Genomic DNA, 21,944 nt, shown 5'->3' on the forward strand with positions numbered 1-21,944 from the left:
CAGATGTCTAGTTTGACCTTTTTGTGCCATTATTTCCTGGAAACTTTCTCAGTTGACCTGCAGACATCATACATGAGTAGACAAAGACACTTTTGATGCTTTGTTTGACTGTTTCTCTCTGCAAAGTTCATTCATTCTGATCAATTCCCTGCAAGAACTAATGGAGGCGTCACTCCAGGCACCAGCTTCCTGGATGGGGCCGCGATGGGCCTGGCCTCACTATGTGACACTGCTTCTAATGGCCAGCGACCTTCACCTGGTGGACCCCCAGTGTCCAGCCCCTGTGTATGGAGGTGTGGCTGGACTGCTGGGGTCAATACTGGACTTTTTCCTGGGAGCTCACATTAATTTGAAATACTCAGTCTTAGTCACAACTGTCAGGGCCTCAGATATTTTAATTGAACTGACAGTTGAAAAAGGGGCACACAAAAAATTCTAATGTAGGAAATAGCTGGCTGGTTGGAAAATCCCAACCATTTCACTTTGCCAACAGGTTACCAGCACATGTAGTGGATGTGATGGCAGAGCGCCCTCTGCTGGATCATAAGGCAAATTACTTCTAATAGTATGTCATGGAGCTCTCAAGATTTTGAGATTATACACATATTTAAAATGTTTTGACACAAGATAGTGGTGTCACTTGAGAAACCTATATTTATCATTTGTAAATAGGTGGTCTGAGTTTGACTCCCGGCCTGACTTTGTGTACCAGTCCAACCATGAGGATATGTGTATTGTAGTTTGAGCCAAGTACTATACAGTACAAAGAGGAGCCTGATGCCATTTGACTACATTTACACACTGAAGCCTCATGGTGCCTTGATGCAGTGATGAGTCTTTGTTTGATTTATGCTTTTCTAATAGTCACTAGTACAATTTCTGTCTTTTTTCTGCTCTTGCAGATCTGATCATACTTACAAAATAACCAATATTAAATCGATATGTTATTTCTGCTGCTCACTGTATAAAAAGTACACCCGATAAATGCATACTGGTACTGTTTGAATGAAAAAGTTAGAAATATTAGTGTATCTTTACTCAGAAAATTTGCAGTTCTGATTAAAACCCATCACTGATTAAAAGTCACCTAACCAATAACAACTGAATACTACTATCAAACAAATGACGAATATCCACAGTACTTTATAACCACAATTTAAAAAAAAAAAAGCAAGATCTTTTCACACAAACAATTTCTGACAATGTTTCTATATTTGCAGTAGTTTCAATTTCCCTCAAAGACAAAAGTAGATCTCATATTTTGCCCAAACTGAAACAAAGTTACAAATACATTATAGCACAAAATACATGGGCAGGTCATGCAGGTGTTGCATGAACTGCCCATGAATGCAGTGAACGTCTAAAGAATCTCCTTTATTCACTCAGGCTGGTTTCATTTAGTAACTGTTTAAAAGTCAATGTTGCCTGAAAAATATATCTTTTTCATCCTTTTTGAATTCCTATTTGTTCCATTTGTTTATTTTTCCTGCATCAGTCACTGATACTACAAAAAAAGAAGTACGTATTTATGAGGCATGTACCTTTTTGATGTGCATTTTCACAGAACATAATTGTAGCAATAATGCATATAATTTTACAGTCTTTCTTAAATTCCACTGTCTTTTTTTTTTATTTTCTGGGTACACATCATTTAATCTTCAAAGTAGTGCGATGTAAATCTTTAGTAAATGCTAAAGCATGACACAGTTTACAATGTATTTAATTTAATGAAGCATATTTTAAATCAATGGTGGGACTTGATTCCTTGAGGTTAGACAGAGTTGCCCTGTGCATGGAGCAGTTCTGCACTGAGGCATGTAAAGCGAGGGGAAGCCACATGCTGACACTGACCGCATCTCCGAGTGGAGCAGAGGACGCAACAACACAGAACAGTCCTGTCTGTGCAAGACAGCATTTCCAGGAAGCTCATTTTTTGTTTTCTCACCTCTCTGCTTCTCTTCCTTGGTCTCCTCATTCTCTACTAGATGTTCCATGCCTAAATAATATAATTCCTCCTTTTCCCCTCCTTCACCCATTTGCTTTGCCATTTTGCACAGGTCCTTCATAGTATTGGAAAAAGAGGTGCGTCTGGGCTTTTTGACCTCTGTACTGTGACAACTGCCCGACTCCCACAGTTCACTGCTGAGAGATAATAAAATGTCTGAGTTGATGGCAGAGTAAATTTCCTTATCACAGGAGCTGCTGCCACTACCATCCTTGTGATCAAAATGAATGGGCTGCTGAACAGTGGGGTGCACTTTAGCATATACAACTGAAGACTGGGCTGAGCTGTCAGAGCTTCCTGGATGCTGGTCAACTAGGGGATGAATTGGTGGCAATTCATTTCTACTTAGATTTGAAATTGAGAAGGAAAATCCATCAAGGAATGCCTCACTCTCCACCAACTTGTTAACTGAATGGATTAGGCCTTCGCTTGAAGATTTATCAACGATGATAACTTTGGAAATATCCTCGGAGGGCAGGAGCGGTGGCAAAGCTTGCAAACATTCCAGAGACTGAAACGGGTTACCAGAAGAGTCCATCTGGAGAGACAATAAAAGCATTTCAGTCAGGATATTAACTGAAATGAACTCTGACACATATTTAGTAGTGAGTGTTGTAGAACTGTAACTTTAGCCTCTATGGCATGGCACAGAAAATAGATTCATCATAAGATAAATACAGCAGACCAAACAAAAAGACTTGATTATTGGAAGAGACTGTGGAAATTGATGTGAACAGAAAGAATATGAGTACTTTGCCGGTCATAAAGGGTGATGGGACAGACTGGAGTAGAAGATCATTGTACAGTAAAGTTCTTATGAGTATTATGAACAAATGGTAAGCTGCATTGGATTTTCAATTAGTATTCAAATTATAAAGCAACATGCAAATAAAAAACATCTTTTAAAGGGAAAACATTAAAAAGAGAGATTAACTGCACAGACACAGAGAAACTTGTGATATATGTTACAATGTTACGGGAAAAAAAATGGAGAATTTAGTAAATCTAAAGTTTGCCTTTATTTATTTTAATTGTTTTTTTGTGGTGGCTGTTCTATGTTTACTTGTTCAATTAAATGTTGGATTAAAATATTAAATAGTAACAATTTTTTGCATAAAAATAATGTTTTCATGAAAAATCTGAAATAAAAATTACTTAACATACAAACCAATCACAATCACTACATTAGGCTAAAATAGAAGCTCCAAGTGATACTGAATGAAGGGTCATTTGGGAGCTGAAAGAACCATCGACCGAAAAGAATTGAGTCTTTGAAATAAAAAAAAAAAAACGGACCTTCCGTCACTGCCATGAGATTACATGGGGGTGATGTGGAAAAATCAAATTTATGAACTTTTCAATTTTTGTCGGAAAATGGATCAAGGTTCATCATCCAATTTATTTATTTATTTATTTTATTATTTATCTTGTTTTTGGAAACGAAAAGTAGGGAAAAACGTGTTTTTTATGTGTTGTCATGTTTTGCTTCAAATAACAAAAACTGCCTGAAAGTCCATTGACCTACTGTTTGTTTTGTTTGTTTAACTGTGTTAAAACACAAAAAAAGATATCTGGCAGTAAGACAGTTGAGTACTTCTGTGCAAGTATAAAAGAGCTTCAAGTAATTTCGTTTTACCTTTTTGAAGTCTAGTCCTTTAGCCCATGAGCATTTGTTTGGGTTGGGGACATCCTTCCACACTAACTTTTTCATCCTGTAAATTCAATATTGCACATGTTCAGGATGAGCATACTATTGAAACAACCCTACTCCCTTTCTTTCTCTTCTGTTATCCCTCCACCTCCTATTAGCCAAGCTAAAGTGTGAGTTACAGCCCTTACTAAATGTCACACTTCAAATTGTTCATAATTAGTGTCACTGTGCCCTTCATTAAACTGCAACCCAGAGATTACCATCATTTATCATTCCTTACAGGTGTGTGTGTAAAAGTCTCATTCATTTTACCCGAATGCCCAACAATTAACACCTTAAACAAGATAAATACAAGACTTAACATGATCAGTCTCATTTGAATAACACAAGCTTACGGTTTTTGGAAGAAAAACAGGGTGACCAACAGGAAGGTGCAAAGGAAAGAGATGGACATCAGCATCCCATAGGCTGTAGACCCTCCTCTGGATGCTTTAAGAAATGAAGCATACACATAAAAATATTTAATAATACAATGAATGTCATGACATTTATTCTTGCATATGATACCGATAGAAATCTGTGAACAGTAAGCATACCTGAAGTGATTACTGGCTCCCCTTCCCCATCAGAAAACACAGGGTACAAATGGAAGTTGTACTCTTCAAACAAAAAAACTCCTGACATGGAGCACAAAAATAGGTACTGATCAGTTTGATGAGAGCACTTGCAGAGTAATAAATAGACAAAAAGAGACAGCAGAAATTTTTTTACTGTGTATATAGACGGGAAAAACGGTGTAGGGTAGTCTGACCCATGAATTTTGACTCCAGTCATAGTCCTTAAGGTTTTGCCGCCTTTGTGGGAACCACTGAACCACCATGAACTGAGGCACAGAGCTGCTGTCTAACAAGCTCCATGACAGAGATGCACAGGTGCTGTTTTTAAGTACCACGTGAAACGACTTCACACAGCGACCTGCAGTGCAAAAGAGCAGAAGAAAAATTGAGTTAGATGGAGATGCTGATGTGGTTCATGCTGCTGTATAAAGGCCCTGGGTATTTGTCACTTTAAAATGTGTTGAGTGTCCAGGATGAAACTGACATCTGAATCAGCTGCTTCTAAAATGTTTTATTACTGTGTCTGCAAACTTTAGGGTATTTTATATTTGTCTACAAATTTGACACAAAACGTGATGAATTTTCTGGCAAATACAACTATCGGGCATACCTCGATCTGTCCATAACAATCTAGTAATTCTGCTCCTTTTTCTGTGCATGTGAGCTCTGACTAGGAGTCTGTAAGCGATGATTATTGTTTCACAAAGTGAACCACGGATTTTAACACACAACAGACATCCTTTCATCTCAGACAGACATCAGCCAAAGCTCCAATGTTGAGAAGCTGCAACTCTTTCTGCTCATAAATTCTCACAAATTAACAAATGATGTGCTCCTATACAATCACGGTGGATTATATGGAAAGGTCCACACCACTGTGATGAGGGCATATTCTCAAGTATTGTGAGTAAAGCAGATTATTTTCCCTGAGCAATTGTTCAAACTCCCTTAAGATTCCTTCTCACTCACGTTTAGGTTGTTTCTCCAGGGTCATGTTTATGTTGTTGATGGAGCTTCCCAGACTATTAAAGGCCTCCACAGTCACAGTATGGTGCTCCTGATTCCAGTCAAAGCTGTAGGGAGACAACTGACTGATCCTTTCTCTCTGGATAGATCCATCTGAGTACAGATGCTGAATAATAAATCCATCCACACAGTAGGAGTTCCAAAATACCGGGAAAGACTGGGAAGACAAGATGTTCCAGTCTTTAGAAAAGCAGAAGAAAACCATCAACATAGTAATATGAAAACAATCTAACTTTAACATCAACTTTAAACTGCTCTTTTAGATGCAATACAAAAATCCACAACTGGCAATCACTCCTTCATCATTTAAATATTTTATTAAACATCAATTTGTACCCAAGTCCAAAAGAAAACAGAGCCCAGCTTTAAATATCCCCAAATCATCCTTCTTAACAAGTCAGTGTCTACCTCAAACAGCACAGTGATGTTCGAGTGGTTTCTGTCGGTGGCATCTTGACGAATTCTCCAGAAATTAGGGCCACGTTCAGGAACTGAGGAGGAAACAGATCACTTTACATTAGATGGCTTTTACTCTTTCGACAACTTGCAATGAATGTGCTGGACCATAAAAGCAAAAATCACAAGTCATGATGTAAGTTAACATATTAGACCCAAATCAAGCTGCATGTGTCAAGATTATCATTAGATCAGAGGGGAAATTGTTTTACCTCTGCTATTTTCAGGTATAGACTTAACAGAGTCACTCCAATCACTCCAGTAGCCTTTCCCACTTTTGAGCATGCAGCGTACTTGAACTATGTACACTTTGCACATATTTGGTACCACAACCTCTGCCCAGTGAGACTGCAACGGACCCTGGACCTGCGAACAAAACATTTTTAAAGATCAGAATGCAAACAGACACCACTAATGGAAATTAGATGGGTACTAAGACAAAAATTAATTGAATTATAATTTATTAAAGGGGGACACATTAAACACTTAGGCCCCCACCTAGGCACCTACCTGTTCGGTCTCTGCTCATAAAATGCATATAATGAGTATACCTCTGCAACAAGGTCTATTTGAATATTTCTGGAGTCATAGTAAAGGGCACATTTGTAAGATTTTTTAAGATGTGTAAACATCAGAACATGAAGATGGCACATAGCATAAATGAAAAAAGTTTCAGGCTCACCCAACAAAAAAAAAAAAACACTTTCAGGATGAATGTCACTTAGGTATTACACAGCCTGTTAACGTTCTGCGTGCTTTGCTCTATTGCAGTGTTGATTTATAGTTGTTGTTTTAAGTTCTGTCTTGTTTTGGGTTTATTTCGTTGAGTTTATTCCCTTTTGTTCTTTTCACCTTATTTCCTGCTCTAGTTACCACACCTGGTTTCTTTTGCTGATTGTCTCACCTGCTGCTTATTTTGTCCTTAGTTCCATGTGTTTTTAGGCTCCTGGTTTTCATTGTTTGTTACTTCCTGTTTCGGTTTCTGTAGTTTCTGATATTTCATCATCAAAACCCTAGATGTCCTTTTCAACACCCTCATTCTCATTGGACCATCTATCATCTATTAAATCATGGCACAATTTGTGAACATTATCTCTGCAAAGGAAAACAAAAAACAACAACAAATGTTAAGCAGAGCTAAAATAGCTAAGTATTAGTACAGAGTTCAGGTAATGTTCCCATATGGTCTGTTTGGCATACTTTGGCACCATTTGTTCCCAAAGTCCTCCAATTGTGGACTTCAGGTTTTAAAAGGTTAACATTTTATTCAACAACTCTTTAAGATGAGGTGGGTAAAGTTAAATCACTTGATAACGTTTTCCAGTCCTTTTTATCATTGTCTGTCTAATTTCAACTTCTTTTTTTATTGGCTCTCATCATTAGTTCTATAACATTAGTTCACTTAACTAAAGAAACAAATCAGTTAATATTACTCTACCATTACGCTGATGTTTTATACGTCGATAAGGAAATCTGACTTCTTACTGACATATTTTAATATTTCTACCTGTTGGAAGTTGGTATTCCTACTTCCATTTTATTACTGAAAGCACCAACAATATAGCGTTTAATCATTTGGAGCAGATATGTGATGGGCGAGTTATGATGCGAGTTCTTGTGTTAATAACCGACCAGGAGTAATAATGGATGGTCTTAGATGTGCACTGCCGAATTTTTTAATTAATCCAAATTTTTAGGAAGCCCAAATAAGAAGAGACTGCAGTTACGGGAATGGAGGCTATAAACACGTATGGATGTACTGTAATTAATTACTATTAATGTTACCTAGACAGAATGTGGGATTGACATGACAGGGTATTGTCGAGGATGACACCCAGACTCTTGACCTGAGGGGGGGGTCAAACAGAGGAGCTGTCAACTGTGATGAAAAAAACATCTGTTTTGGATTGTTTTGAAATTTAGTGTCATTGCTGTTATTTTTAGGAAATTTGAGTAGAGCTAGAATTTTAATAAAGTAAGCTAGTGGTGATGAAGAAAAATTGGAGGATGCAACAAGGTTTGTTGGAAAGACAGAGCTAGGTGTCATCCACGTAAAAATGAAAATGGTTTTCCAGAAAATATTGATGGTAGAAGAAGGTGGATGGTAGAAGGCAGAAAATGAAAAGAAGGGAACCGCTTGCAGGAGCACACCAGTGGTATCATGAAAGAAGTGAGAGGTGAAAGATTTTAGTTGGATGAACTGAAACCAGATAAAGGTGAAAATTAATAAAAGAAGGATCTACTGGCATGTCTCTCTAAACCAAAGCATGTCATAAACATTTTACTAAGACCTCAGGGAATTGTGTCAGTTTTTGTGGAAAAACATCATTAAATTTCCCCGTTATTCACTGAAGGAAAAGTATGTATCTCTGAAAAAGGGACATTTTTGTAAGTTAACTTCAAATCCTGCTTTCAGAATCAAAACAATAATAAATAGACCGCATCCCATTTTCCATTTCTGAAGTTTTACAATTGGAAGAAATCATTTTTGAATATTTTATTCTAATGAGTTAAAGCAATCCCTGGCCAAAATTTCAGTAAACACCTTTGATAGCCAAGCTAAGCCAAGCCAACTTTATTTATAAATCACTTTACAACAGCAGCTGCTGAACAAAGTGCTATACATAAGATAACTAATACATTAAAAGACATAAACAGCGCAAAAATTCACCTTCCAGTTCTCTGTATCAGTGGATCTCAAGCGGTATTGAAATTGGAGGCTCTGAACAGGCAGTTTCGGACGCACCCAAGTTACTTTCAGGACCCCACTGCTCTTGCTGTTTGCCATCACATTTGTTGGTTGGTGAGGTTTGACTGCAGTGGGGACAAAGAAAAGCACAAAGTTTTTGTTGGCTTCATTAAATGTCCACAAATCTAATATATAATACTGAATTCAAAATCAATTACAGAACATGATGTTGTAAAAGAATTTCTTTCATTTTAGCATCAGAGATGAACAAATAAGAAGGGCATTGTTAAATATACAAGTAAGTTATGTAAATATTTTTCATATATCTTGCTCACCATGATCCAAAGGTGATATGTAGATGGGCTTGGACTGGATGGTACACTCCGTGGAACTGCTATCCTTCTCACACAGCCCCATCCATAGTTTGTAGCAGTAGCTTACTTTCAGAGGACTAATGGTGCAGAACTTGTCTGAGGATTTCACCGCCTTGCAAGAAGAGCTATCCTTCAACACTTCCTTGCCAGAACTTTCCACCTCCTTCATCATGTCACATGTTAAACTAGTCCACCTACCGAGAAATAAATGCAAAGAAATGAGGTCATGTTTTGTCTCATGCCACTCATGGATCCTTTCTCTCCATTGAACTTGAACTTGAATAAAATGCTGCTGACTGGAAAGCGCATCAGATGTCCACATAAATAAATTAAAAGAGAATTATTTTTCTTGAGCTTTACTTTGGCATCAGATTGATAATTTACTTTTCCAGAAAATATTATTGGTTGCTCATGAGCTCCCCACACACTGAGCCCCTGTCCGCTAAGGTATCCTTAATTTGTAATATCACCGATACTTTCAACAAGGCCTCTGTATTTGCTGTGCAAGTCAATATCAGGTGGTCTTAGAATCGCCTGGTATTGTGTTTGCATCACACAATTTCTTTAAACAATTATCACATATTCCACCTTTTCCTAACCCCTCTGCCATGAATAAAAGTCCAAATTTGCCATGAATTAGGGTTGCATATAAAATTACAGTTTGTCTGGTCCAAACAGCAAGATGTTACTCAAATCTATAAATTTCTTCAAGTGCTTTTTTCTATCTAGTTAAAAAAAAAAAAAAAAAGAGTTCAGAAAGAGAACAGAGAAAGATTTTGGTTTTGCACAGCTGATATCTGAAATCCATCTGTCAGAAACAAGAGCTTTCAAATTGAGGATACTTGTTGTGCTGATGAGGCAAAACATGCAGTTGAAATTGTCTAAAGCATCACTTCACTAAATGAAGGGTTGCGTATTAGTATTTCCAGGGTGTTTCCGGTACACTGTGTTTAGTGACTTCCGGGTTTCCAACACACCAAGTCCTAAATGTTTGCAATAATAAAGTCGCTGTCTGTCTGTTTACACACAGAAACGCTAAATACAGGGAATGAAAATAATATGTCAAATGCTGCCTTACTCAAAAAATAATATAAGTGTATGTCGTTCTTTGTTTGTCCACTTGCATTTCATAGCATCGATGTCACCGCTGGTCATACAGTTTATATCAATGAAACCCCCTGAAAAAGAGACATAGACGCAGCCAAGTTTAGGGACAGAAAAACACAAATGAAGTAGAATAATATCCTGTGTTTGTTTTGCTTCACACAGTAAAACTGTCTCTATCTTTCCTGTTTTTGTTGACTTCAAGAAAAAAAAGCAGCTTCACTAAATATTGATGTTAAAATAATTTTTTTAAAACCATTTATGCATTCCTTCCATTAAACTTGAAACTGGATTCATAATCCTCTGAATTGTTTTAAATTTTGTTTTTATTTATGCACAGGAACTCACCTTGTACATAGATCTGACTGTAAGGTATCGAAAAATTATTTTTGCATTGCAGCTCGTCATACAGCCCAGTCTCAGATGCACAGAATGTAATCTGGCTGACCTGTTAGGAAAAGAAAAGAAAAAAAGATATTTACAATGAATACAGTTCTTTAAACTTCTCTTGCTTCACTTCTCACTTTGCTAAAAAGTTTGAGAGTTAGATAAGGCCCAGGTTTTCTTACCCACTCGTTAACCGGGTGGGACAGACTGTGATCAAGCTCTTTGCCATTTAACTTCCACACGGCTGTGCTGGCGTTCATCCTGCGGTCATTGAATACACAATACACTGATACATTCTCCCCTGTTTGTGCCACCACTTGTTCAGGGATGTAACTCACTTCTGCAGACAGAACGATTTGGAAAAACATTTAAAAATCTCTTACTCAAATTGCTCTTTAGAATAAAAGACATTGAATAGATGTCAAATGAAATAAAAGAGACTTAAGCATAACAAACACTTGACTCATTCTAAAATGTTCCATTTAGCTTTTGTTTACATGTCGTAGAGTCATGTGAAATCAACCTGAAGAAATGAAATAATTTTTCCTGAGAGCAATGGCTCATCTCATTTCATTTACTGTTTGGAGGACTTTCTCTTAGCACTTGAGGGAAATTGTGCAACTTATTTCTGCTGAATTATTTAAAGCTGCTGACGAGCAAAACTGCTCATGCACAGACATGTTTTAAACATTAAAGTCAAGCAACTTTTACTAACACCCAATATAAAGAGGACAGGTCTTTTTTAAACATAAGTTTTTAGCTTGTTTCATTTTTAACATTATTCCTCAAAAAACTGACTGAGTGCCAGTTTTGTCATAGAACAGAGAAGAACAGGGGGAAGTATATGGGGGAAAATACTACTTCTCTGTTCCTTTTCCATGTAAGGAAGGAAATTATCCTTACCTCCCAGGTAGATGAAGTGAGGTTTGCTCCAGTTGCTCCACAGTGGAGGTTCTTCCAGGCTGGAGCAGCGAACCTGAATAGTGTATTTCACAAAGGGCTCCAGATGCAGAGAAACCCTGGGCTGATCAGAAACAGACACCACCTGGAGACAGAGGAAGGGGAATGAACACAAATATGCACAAACACTCTTTGATGTGTAACAGGTGAGTATCTACCTGTATGGTTGGGTGGGTGGTACTGAAGGAGTATTGAACCTCATATCTCAGTGGACCAGAGCTAAAGTCTGATGGGTCTTTCCACTGGACAATGAGTTCTGCTTTATTAGTCTGAAAGTGAGACAGGCTGACAGGAGGGCTTGGCTTTACTGTAGAAAAAAAGAAGTTCTTAATCGGTATGCTATGCATATGACAAATAACTCAAAATGATAACTCAGTTTTGATCCTGTCATCAAAAATGCATTAATGCATCATCACATTTGTATTATTAAAAATATGAGAGGAATCAGTTTGCAACAAAATACAGTTCTGAATAATTCCTGCTGTTATCTGCCAGTTTTCATGCAAGGAGAATCAGTAATCTCCTGTCCTCTTGTCAGTTTGATCAAAATTACATAAATTAATCCATAACAGCCCTCTGATAACCTGCATGTCATTTTGTTTTTCTTTTAGCATAAATAGTAAATTAATTAAAATTTGATCCATTTTTTGTCTAAATATGATTTATACATGTTCAAAAACCAACAATGTCTAACTTCACAAAATCATAAAAACACAGAGGAATACCTTGACTTGACAGACCAAAGTTTCATATTCAGTGTCTTGTATAAAAATGACCCATCCAGCTGAGCTCCATGCCATAAATTAAAGCTTGTTTGTCTTTTCTGAGCTGCTCATTAGTTGCAATTAGACTCAAGGAACATTTTCCAGGACCAGGCTCTTTTAGCCAAGATGGCAAAGAAACCCAAATTTATTCATTCAGTTTTAACAAAAAATCCAGAAGCAGCTGATTCTTATAAAACTAAGAACATTTAAGGATCATTTTATGAATTTAATGCTGGGAAAACAAAACAAAAACGCAATAGATGGTGCTGCAGAGATCTCACAGCTTCTCTGTGGCTGCACACACAAACAAGGCCATGAACCAGCTGCTCTCAGCTGTATTCCACTCATGTCTGCAGCCACAGCTGAACAGCCATCTCCAACCTTATCGGTCTAGATTCAATCTTAAAGCTTGATTATTCCAGAAATGGCGTAGCTTTCAACAATGAGAGGATCCTCCTCATTATCATCAGCATCATCATCATCATGCAGAACTGAGGGCAATCGTTACCTCTGAAAAAGGGTAAATGCCAGGAAGTTGTTTCCTTGGTCTCTTACTGGTATTGACTTAAAACAATTGTGCTCATACATGTAAAATAAAACCATTTTTACTTATTCTTCAGTGAATGAACATTTGGTTTAAGGGTTCATATCTGTTTACTTTAAACTTCCCACCAGCAATATCTATGCTTATCTATGTGGATCATGTTAACTTTGTACTGACCAACTTTGTTGTGAAGATGTGATAAGCCAAGGATAACAGATAAGGTCATTTATATGTTTATTTTGTGTGTGTGTGTGTGTGTGTGAGTATGAGTGTGTGTGTGTGTTTTTAAGATGCATCAAGATTGCAGCCAAATCATGCTGTCTTATGTGTTTTTGGGTAATTTTTTACAAAATCCTTGCAACATGACTAGTCTATAAACATGAATCAGCACTTTTCTTTGGAGCTGAAGGAATTGAAGGACTGAAGCTTAATAACTGTGTTCAAGATTTACTATTAATTAAATTTGAAAGTATTCATTTTAAACTAAACACATTTCTGGACTTTGTTTCTTACCAGGTACGGCAAGATTTCTGAGCAGAACTGGTGGAGCCATGGCATTGGAGATATTAACGGTTACCATGGTGACAAAATTTCTTGCAGGGTCAACATGGAGTGAGCACACTATGGTATCCTCCCCTTTACAAACAATAGGATACATAGATGCTGGATTGGACACTTCCGTGCTGTTTTTCTCAAACCTGAAAACAGATGAAAATGCCCTTTATTAGAGAACTTAAAATATGAAATATGATCAAAGTGAACATTGTTAACAGTCCAAAGTGCAGCAAAACAATTTAAATAAACCATTAACATTCTGCATAAATAAATGGAAACATTTCTGCTTTAAGCCATCCTTCCCCCTCTGTTAATTGTGTGCTGGATTAGTATTTGTCTTTTTCTCCTTGCCAATCCAATCTTATGCCACTTATCTTCCCGTCTACTCATCAAAGCAGAAGTTGAAACAGAAGCAGCTGAGAAAGACTTGGAAATACGAAGCACTCATTTTCCCATGAAAAAAGGAAACAGCATCATACTTACAGCTGCTGAAAACTGACAACCGTACGCCCAGCCCTCAGGGTTCCTGATGGTTGGTTGTGATGCTGAAATTCACAAGTCAAATTTGGCCAACTTTCACCGATTCTGCACTGTATGTCCAAACAGGTACCTGAAAATAAATTACAAATTAGATTGTGCACCTCTCCTGAAGTCCTCTGTGAAAACGGCCAAGCTTAAGATTCTGAGAACTGAGTCATATATGAAACTATAAACGTTTATCTGGGAAAAATTAACATTTGCTGGTATCAGTCTGGTGACTGTCACTCCTCCAGCTGGGCGATTTGGCCATTAAGCCACAAAAAAAAGGGATTAAACTCTGACTTACTGTATGCTGAAGCCATTAAATCACTTACATATGTGGCAAGGGTCTGATGTATATTAGGGAATTTTAGTAAGTACACATCTGAAATCTTTTTTACAATAAGCTGAGAGCACTTATGTAGAAATGCCTCAAAGATGAATGCAAACAAACAAATCCTCCTCACACCCCTGCGTCATGAATAGCAACAAAAACATTTTTCATAATGTTGACTAAATGACTCATGTTGGCTGTTTTAAATGAATGATCTGCTAACCCCATTGAGAAGGCAAGCCCTGTTGTGTGGAATGACACAAGGAACAATCCTAAAAAGTAATTCAAGTGTAAAGAGGGCGCCGTCCTGAAACTCTGTCAGGAGAAAGTGATCCCAATCTGATGTTACAGGTGGTTTATTTTACAGCTTAACACCTAAAAACAACCTGACCCAGCCAGTACAGGACGCTGTTTGCTCCAAACTAATATTATAGAGTGAATGGATAATGGATTCAGTGTTAAGTGTTTTGTCCCTTTTAAAAGCACTATATAAATTCCATTATGTTTTTGTGGTCGTTGACATTATAGCCTGAAGCCTGATGGATTCTCTTGTGAATGTGATTGCAAAAATCTAGAAGGAATCCCACTGCTTGTTAAAGTGAAGCTGTGGGAGACAGGATCAATTTAATGCAGGATTATGCTCACAACAAGGTGGTTTGAACAATGCTTGAAGTGATGAATAGCATCTACTTGGTGCAGTTACCCTAATGCATTTTTTAAACAAGCAGATTGACATTCAGGGTGCATGTAGAAACTGGTGTTAGTTCTGTACTGATTTGAGACAATTAGCGAGGGGTATGATCTACTACTTACTGTCATTTATTATACAACAAGGTCACTGGGAGCTTCTTCACTGATTTTTTTTTTTTTTTTTTTTGGGGGGGGGGGGGGGCAGGACTTGTCTAAATCTGACTGTAAAATGTATGTTTTTTTTTTTTGTTTTTTCTTTTAAAATAATTTCTAAAGTTCACTGAACCGGATTGAGTTTGGTTTAGTTTTAGCTCTTAGAACTAACAAGATCAACATCAAGATCCAATTTCATAACTTCATTTTAGATAATCACTCTGTTCTAAGATGCCTTTAAAAAAATAAAACAAACATAACGGAATCAACTTCCATGTCTGCAAATACAGCTGAATGGTGCAGCATGAGAGAATTAAACTTATTTTGATTTCTGTTCAACCTGAATTTAACCAGGAGATTAGACGCTTGAGATTTTAAATCATTCATTAACACCTTGCTTGATCAAAGTGATTTTAGAAGACTGTGATAAAGACTGACATTTAACTGGCATTGTAGATCCTGACTGGTATACACTTTTTAATATATGAATAAGTTTGGTTTGAAAGTATAAAAACACAGAGATGGCTTGAATTTATCATGACTTTGCACCAACTCTCTCAGCAGAGCTTTATCAGTCTGAACAGAAGAAACTTGGTGATTACTTTTCTCTGTTTTTATAAAAAGAAGAGTGTGTTTAACTGAGACAACGATAACACAATACCAGTTTCAAGCACAGACTCTTACCGCCAGGCGGCTCATTAGGCTGCGATTCCCTTGAGTTCCTGAAGTTGCAGCGGGGACAGTGTGGGAGGTTAGATTCAGAACAGTTTGTCTCTGCTGCATGCATGGCACCTCCCTTTACACTGAACTGGACAAGAGGTGAATCACAGCACAGCTCATCTCGCCAAGGGAGCTTAAAGGCAGCTGGAAGAGGAAAGGCTTTGTCCTCAGGCATCAAACACTGAACACCCGCTGACAGAGAGGCAGCAAATACAGCAAGATCAAGGGATCAAGGGTTATAGAAAGAACTTTTGATCCAGATTTTTAAATTTAACTGCAACAAAGTTAATTTTAAGGGTTTTTTTTGTTTTGTTTTTTTTTTTTTGCTTTTTTTTTTAAGGTTGTTTCTCAAAAATCAGCGACTCAGAGGTACCTTTCATTTACATCTTCATTTCAATGTGATGCAATTTTCACAAAGTAAAATCAGAGTCTTTGTGCATCAGTGATAAACACAGGACCAAAGGGAGGGGGGAACATGGAAAAATTAAAAGAACAATAAAACTAGAAGCACTCAGAGCACAGACATCCATGAAGATATTGTAATTTTGGGGCAGTTTTTTGCCAATGATTATGTCTTTCTCCCCATCGTAAAGAATCCTTGGCGGAGGTAATGAGTTTTCCAAATATAAAAATTGTGATCTACCAAAAGTTCCAAGTGCTCAAAACACGAGTTGAATAAGAAGACAAAGACTTTATCTAAAAACACGTAGCTTTTGTTGTTTGCGAGGGTCTAACTCTAAATGAAGATCTTTATGACTGAGTCATCTGCATGAATACAAAGAAAAAAAAGTCTCAGGAAAAAAGTAAAAACACATTTAGGGAAAACAATAGATAAAATAGAACCCAGAGAACTCTCTGACAATCTCTGTTATATGATAAATCACCAACTAAGACAGTCTCATATCAAACTGTCAAAATTAAAAAGTTTTGCTATTCATCAAAACTTAATCACAATTAAGGGATGATGAACACCAGCGGTGTGCAGAAACATGCTGTCAGTTTTATCTATAACTAAAACAAGATGAATCCAATGTTTTCCCAGTCTGAACTTAATCACTTCTGCAAGTTGAAGACATTATTTCCCTCAAAAAACATCTTAATCGTCATTTAAACATGCCATGATGTGTGTTTGTGGAGCTCATTAATGATGTAATTACTGGTATTAGTTTTTTTTTTTTTTTTTAAGACATGTTTGTTCTTTCTTCTCTTCACAGGTAAGAAATGTCCATTAAAAAAAAAAAAAAAAAAACACTTTAAATAATTAGCAAATGGCTCTCCAAATTTATATGGGCAACTAAAAAAAATTTTTAAAAGACTTTTTAGTACCAAAGAAACTTAATTTGAGAAAATATTATTGTGCAGCTCGGCTCAGATCAACGGTTGCCTGGATATCTCGGGATGAAGATAGTCTGTGGGTTGACATAAACAGAGTGACTTCCAAAATATGTAGTTAGACATAACTCCATTTATGAGCCAGGATACCTGGAGATTGAACAAAAATACTAACCTATGGATCAAAAACACCAATAAACATGGTCACAAGTGAGAAAATACCTCAGACTCCTAATGTCAGTATCTAGAGCAGTGAGAATCGAGCATAATGATTTTCTGCCATGTAAACTAGGCGCAGGCTTTAAAATGGGAAGAGACAGGTCTGAGTACGGTTGGACAGTTGTTTGATGGAGTAATCTAAATGTCCTATGAACACCATAGACAAAAGTATAACCTTCCATCTTTTTCAGATATCTAACTTAGACACTATTTAACAAATCACAAAAAATGGGACTACCATCAAAACTGGAACACTTTCTTATGATGGCAATTAAAGGAACTATCAACAAGAATTTTATTTCACACATATACAAAATATTACAAGAAAAACAAATAGATAATAGCTTAGATATCTAAGTAAAATATATATAAGTATTTTTTTGTACATGTATTTATGTGGAAATAAATGCAAGTACACAAGCAGTACTTTATCTGTTAGTATGCCTCTTATCTATCCGGATCCCTCTCTTTGTGGCCAATTGAACAACAAAAGATTAATCACTCTATATGTAAACTCTGTGAGCTGGATTATTAGGTGAATTTTTTTTTCAGTGCACTGGAGCTATATATGGACACTGGATGATGTCTATGAACTCCCCAATAGAACATGCTTGTGTGGTATCACTGAACATTGGACTTTATGGTTGATTATTATTTTGTTCAACTCAAAATCAAACAAGTTTAAAAAAAATAAATAAAAAAACACAAGTTACCAGATGAAAGCTCAAAGCTGTTGTGTTGCTTTGCGAACTCACCATGGGGTAGCAGGAAAATATGCATCAGGACTTTCAACATTACTGACCGAACCCTGTAAGAGAAATGCAGGCAATAAATATTTCATGTATGGAAAGACTAAGAATAAAACGGCAAACAAAAGAGCAAAATGTGAGCAGAACAGACACAGATGAAGAAAGAAATGTGATAGAAGAAAGCTGTAAGTTGGAGTATTAAGTGTGTAACATGCTTTTCATAAAACCTTTAATAATTTGTAGGATCTGATAGTTTTCAGAGCAATAACCACACCTAAGTGATCCATACTGATCTCACTGGGCATGTGACGATATGCTGCATGTAATCCATGCTTCATGACAAAAAAAAATAATAATAATGATTACCCAAGAACAGGTACTTATGGGAAAACAGTGGGAGGTCCAGGTGTGTGAGTAATCCACTACTAGAGAAAATGTTGCATACTGGAAGGACTCAACCTACTTATCCAAATATTGCAATGATTCACCTGTCAGAAACTCTGTTGCTGGAATATAAGATAAGGTACAGTCATTTTTCAACAGGCGTGGCAAGAAGTCGGTGCCTATTTGATTGTGTTTGCTGTTGCTACATGTATAAATTGTAGTGATGGAGGCTTTGTGGAAAAACTCAGCAAGATCTAATACCCTTTCTTGGATCCTGTATTCTATGTTTTCACTATATTTTAATAATTTTCCACAATCTCAAATGTTTTCTGACCACATGAAAAAATGTTTATTAGGTCTTACTTTTTACCAAATTTGAGAAAATGCTAGCATTTTCCTTCAGTTGCGCAGAATAGACCGAACAAAAAGAGGCTGAAATCCATGATTAATCTACACAACTGTGATCCATCATTAGTCTAATTCAATTCAACATTTGAGAAATGGAAGACTAGTTTAGACACTGCCGGACTTAAACTGCAGTGGTCATGGTAAGAGACGGGCTTTCACTGAGGAGAATCTCACTAAAGGAGTGAACACAGCTTTCAGAAGGCTTCTTATACTGCTAATGGTGCATTCCAGTTGAACCAGAAAGTCCAAACATCTGAGATCCCAGATGGGATGATTAATAGGAATTCATCCCCAAATTGAATGTGATTCACTAAATTTCACGATGAATGCCCTGCATATTCAAAGTGGTGACAGCTGCAGAAATAAACTGCCGTGCTATCGTCCCTCATTCTGCTGCTTGGACTTTTCATCCTGCTATGCTTCACTTCCTTTTACACATACTGTCAAGCTCAGTTACTTAGTATTTTTTTTATAAATCATACGTTATAGAGACTTTATTCTCTAACTTATTTTATTTTTTTCTCTTATTAACTATGTCATTCATTATTAATTCTTGTTTTGAGGCCTAACAAGCGAGGCAGAAAATAAATATGATAAATGTATTTTAATTCCTTGATGTTCTCAAACAAGCTGCGCATCAATGAGAAACAGTTCCACAGACAATAACGTGAAACTTTGTGTTTCATGTGTGAGACAAACTCAATTTATATACAACCTGATTCTGTCAACATAGACTGAATTTATATAACTCATCAGTGTTTAGTTATTGTGTTAGTGACATTTAGATGATGTTCCATTCCAGATAACAGAAAGGTGCACTTAAAATTGCCCCTAAATTTTAATTGCAAACAACACACACTTTACAGTCATGAGCAGGGAAGAAGAGGGGGGTCCTCTCATGGGTCCGGGGTCGTCTTCGTGGTGAGGTGGTTTGGGTTCGAGCTCCAGGATTGCTGCTGGTCGCCCGGGTCTCTGGACTGGCCTAGTCTGCCTCTAGCCTCCGTAGAGAAGTGGTCGCATTTACATGATCCCACTCACCTCATTGCTCGTACTCTGCATGCTGACACAGTCACTGAGCTGTCCAGTGGGTTTGTACACTAAGAGCTACTTTTGTTTAGGGTTTTTTTGTGTGTGTTTCTGGTACTTTGGTTGTTGTTGTGATACATGTTTTATTTATTTATTTATTTATTTATCTGCATTGTTTCTGTACAGGTGTTGCAGTTGGTTGTCTGGTGTTAGTTTGGATTGAAGGATCGCTGTCTTCCATCTGTTGTATCTTTGTCTTCTCTTTTTTCTACTTTTTTAACTTCTCTTCACTATTATCCTTTTTTCTGCCCCCTCCAGTCAAGTCCAGCAAGATTAAATAAATTTCATAATTCAAAATAAATAAATAAGATTAAAATAAATAAATAAAAAGATCAGATTATCAGAAGAACCCTTATACCCATTAAGCTCCTCTTGGCAAGCACATTTGTTCAGCACAATACAGCAGCCAGACCATCATTCTGTTTGCTACAATGCTGGACAAGTTAAAAATAAATAAATAAATAAATAAATAAGTAAATGTGGTGCAATTACCATTAACAAAAAGTTAAAGTTTGCTTGTTTTGGATGTGTGGTTTGATTTTATGTTTTAGCTACTGACAAATTTTCTACATAAAACTGGATATTTATTGCTCTTTTAAATAGAGCATTTGCATTAACATGACGTTTTCACTGTAAGCATTGATAAAATAATCTTAGATTGTTGGATTTAGAGATGGAATTTTGGAACAAAAACTTTCAGATTCTATTAAATCTTAAACGCTTTAAAAAATGTAATGACTTATTTGCATAATCTCTGTCTCAGCAAATGTGATTTTAAGTGAACATACAGAGCGAATAATACCACAGATGTTCAAGAAAATCTTCAGGAAGATGTCCCCAGACAACATCACCCAATAAGCGTGTCCCGTGTCAAATTTATGGATTAACCTAAACAGCAAACATTCCCCACAGATACAAATTAGAATTTAACATTGACGTAAAGAAATGAATCTGATCAGGATAGCTGTCACACCATAAACAGTCCAAATTTCTTGATTTTACAGGTAAACAGTTCTTATGACTCACTCAGCCACCTGCCTCACAGTCTGCACACACTTTTTGGCAAAGGATGAAAAGAAAAGAAGCATCTAAAGCAGCTTTTCACTTTGAGGAAAACAGTTTCAGGTGGTTCTTTTGCAACGTTAACCAGTCCTGTCCCTCAGCTGTGCATGTCTCCATCATGCTGGTAAACAGAAAGGTTGGTTTTTCATACAGATTCAGGAATTGTTCCTCACAACAGATGTGTGATTTATTCCCCACATGACAAAGAGACGATGGTGCAGAAACCCATAGAAGCGGCTGTTTGACTCATATTAAGCGTAAAACGCGGCATTGATTTAAAAAAAAAAGTTTCTTACATCTTTGCTGAGGAGCTTCGTGGAAGTTTCCCATTCAGGTTTCCCGTAGTCGCGTCCTCTAATGCAACTGAATCAGTTCACAGCTGGGAGGTGATGAGGATGTCCTCGAAAGGAAGGTTTTCAATTCCTCACGCTGATGTCGTTTTTTATGCCTAAAATTCAGTTGCACTTTCCAGCGAGAGGAAGCGGCTGCCTCTAATGAGGAGCAGAGGAGGAGTAAAGGAAGCGCCATCAGAGATACGCCCAGCCCACCGACGGGTGGGCAAGGTTTCAGGTTGAAGGACTTTATTATAATTTCCATGGCTCTAAATAAACTTTTGTGATCATCAGTCAGTGTAGCTGGTTGATTCCTAAAGTGACCAGTGAACCATAATTCCCACTTTTTTCCTCAAATAAAATAAGCCAGATTATGAATACAACTAATATATTTCAAGGCATGTAAAAAGGCCAGCCAATGATTGAATCCAGCCTGAATGCAATGATTGGCTGACATAAGTCTTCCTATTAACTTTTCACCTGCATGCGCTCTGCCTGCATTCACTACACAGGGGGTATCCAGGAAATCTGCAGTAGCCAAGATAAAGCAGACGTTAGTATGGAGTAGCCAAACAATATCACTGTCCAGCAGGATTAGTGTCATCGTTAACAAGGATTATTGGGTGTCTGGAACCCTTAAATAACAGTTTTAAGACCTTTCTAATGTCAAAAACAAACTTTAATGTTTACATTAAAAAATATAAAAGGTTTGAGCTTTGAAATATAACTAATTGTTATTACAAACTCAGAAACTCCATCTCACAGAGGAAAAAACTTGAAATATGACTAATATTACAGAGGAAAAGACCAACCATCAACCAATC

The 21,944-nt window shown here is 37.0% G+C and overlaps 1 protein-coding gene across 2 annotated transcripts; it reads right to left on the minus strand.

Annotated features, from left to right (window-relative positions):
• Window positions 1-853: 853 nt before the first annotated feature.
• On the minus strand, window positions 854-21,281 carry lepr (leptin receptor). Of its 2 annotated transcripts, XM_042005727.1 has the most exons (21): window positions 21,085-21,281; window positions 17,855-17,907; window positions 15,513-15,740; window positions 13,616-13,742; window positions 13,091-13,275; window positions 11,428-11,576; window positions 11,213-11,354; window positions 10,492-10,649; window positions 10,271-10,370; window positions 9,897-9,996; window positions 8,780-9,012; window positions 8,427-8,569; window positions 5,968-6,121; window positions 5,708-5,790; window positions 5,243-5,456; window positions 4,428-4,631; window positions 4,253-4,333; window positions 4,052-4,145; window positions 3,642-3,717; window positions 3,165-3,274; window positions 2,461-2,543 (listed from the first exon to the last, which is right to left on the minus strand). In XM_042005727.1, coding segments are annotated over exons 1-20 (2,610 nt in total). In that variant the 5' UTR covers window positions 21,087-21,281; the 3' UTR covers window positions 2,461-2,543; window positions 3,165-3,190. The 2 variants fall into 2 exon arrangements, with proteins under 2 accessions (XP_041861660.1, XP_041861661.1); XM_042005726.1 differs by lacking the exon at window positions 3,165-3,274 and having other exon boundaries at window positions 854-2,543.
• Between the last annotated feature and the right edge of the window lie 663 nt (window positions 21,282-21,944).

Source organism: Melanotaenia boesemani, chromosome 14 (assembly GCF_017639745.1).
Source record: "Melanotaenia boesemani isolate fMelBoe1 chromosome 14, fMelBoe1.pri, whole genome shotgun sequence".
Taxonomy (NCBI): Eukaryota; Metazoa; Chordata; class Actinopteri; order Atheriniformes; family Melanotaeniidae; genus Melanotaenia; species Melanotaenia boesemani.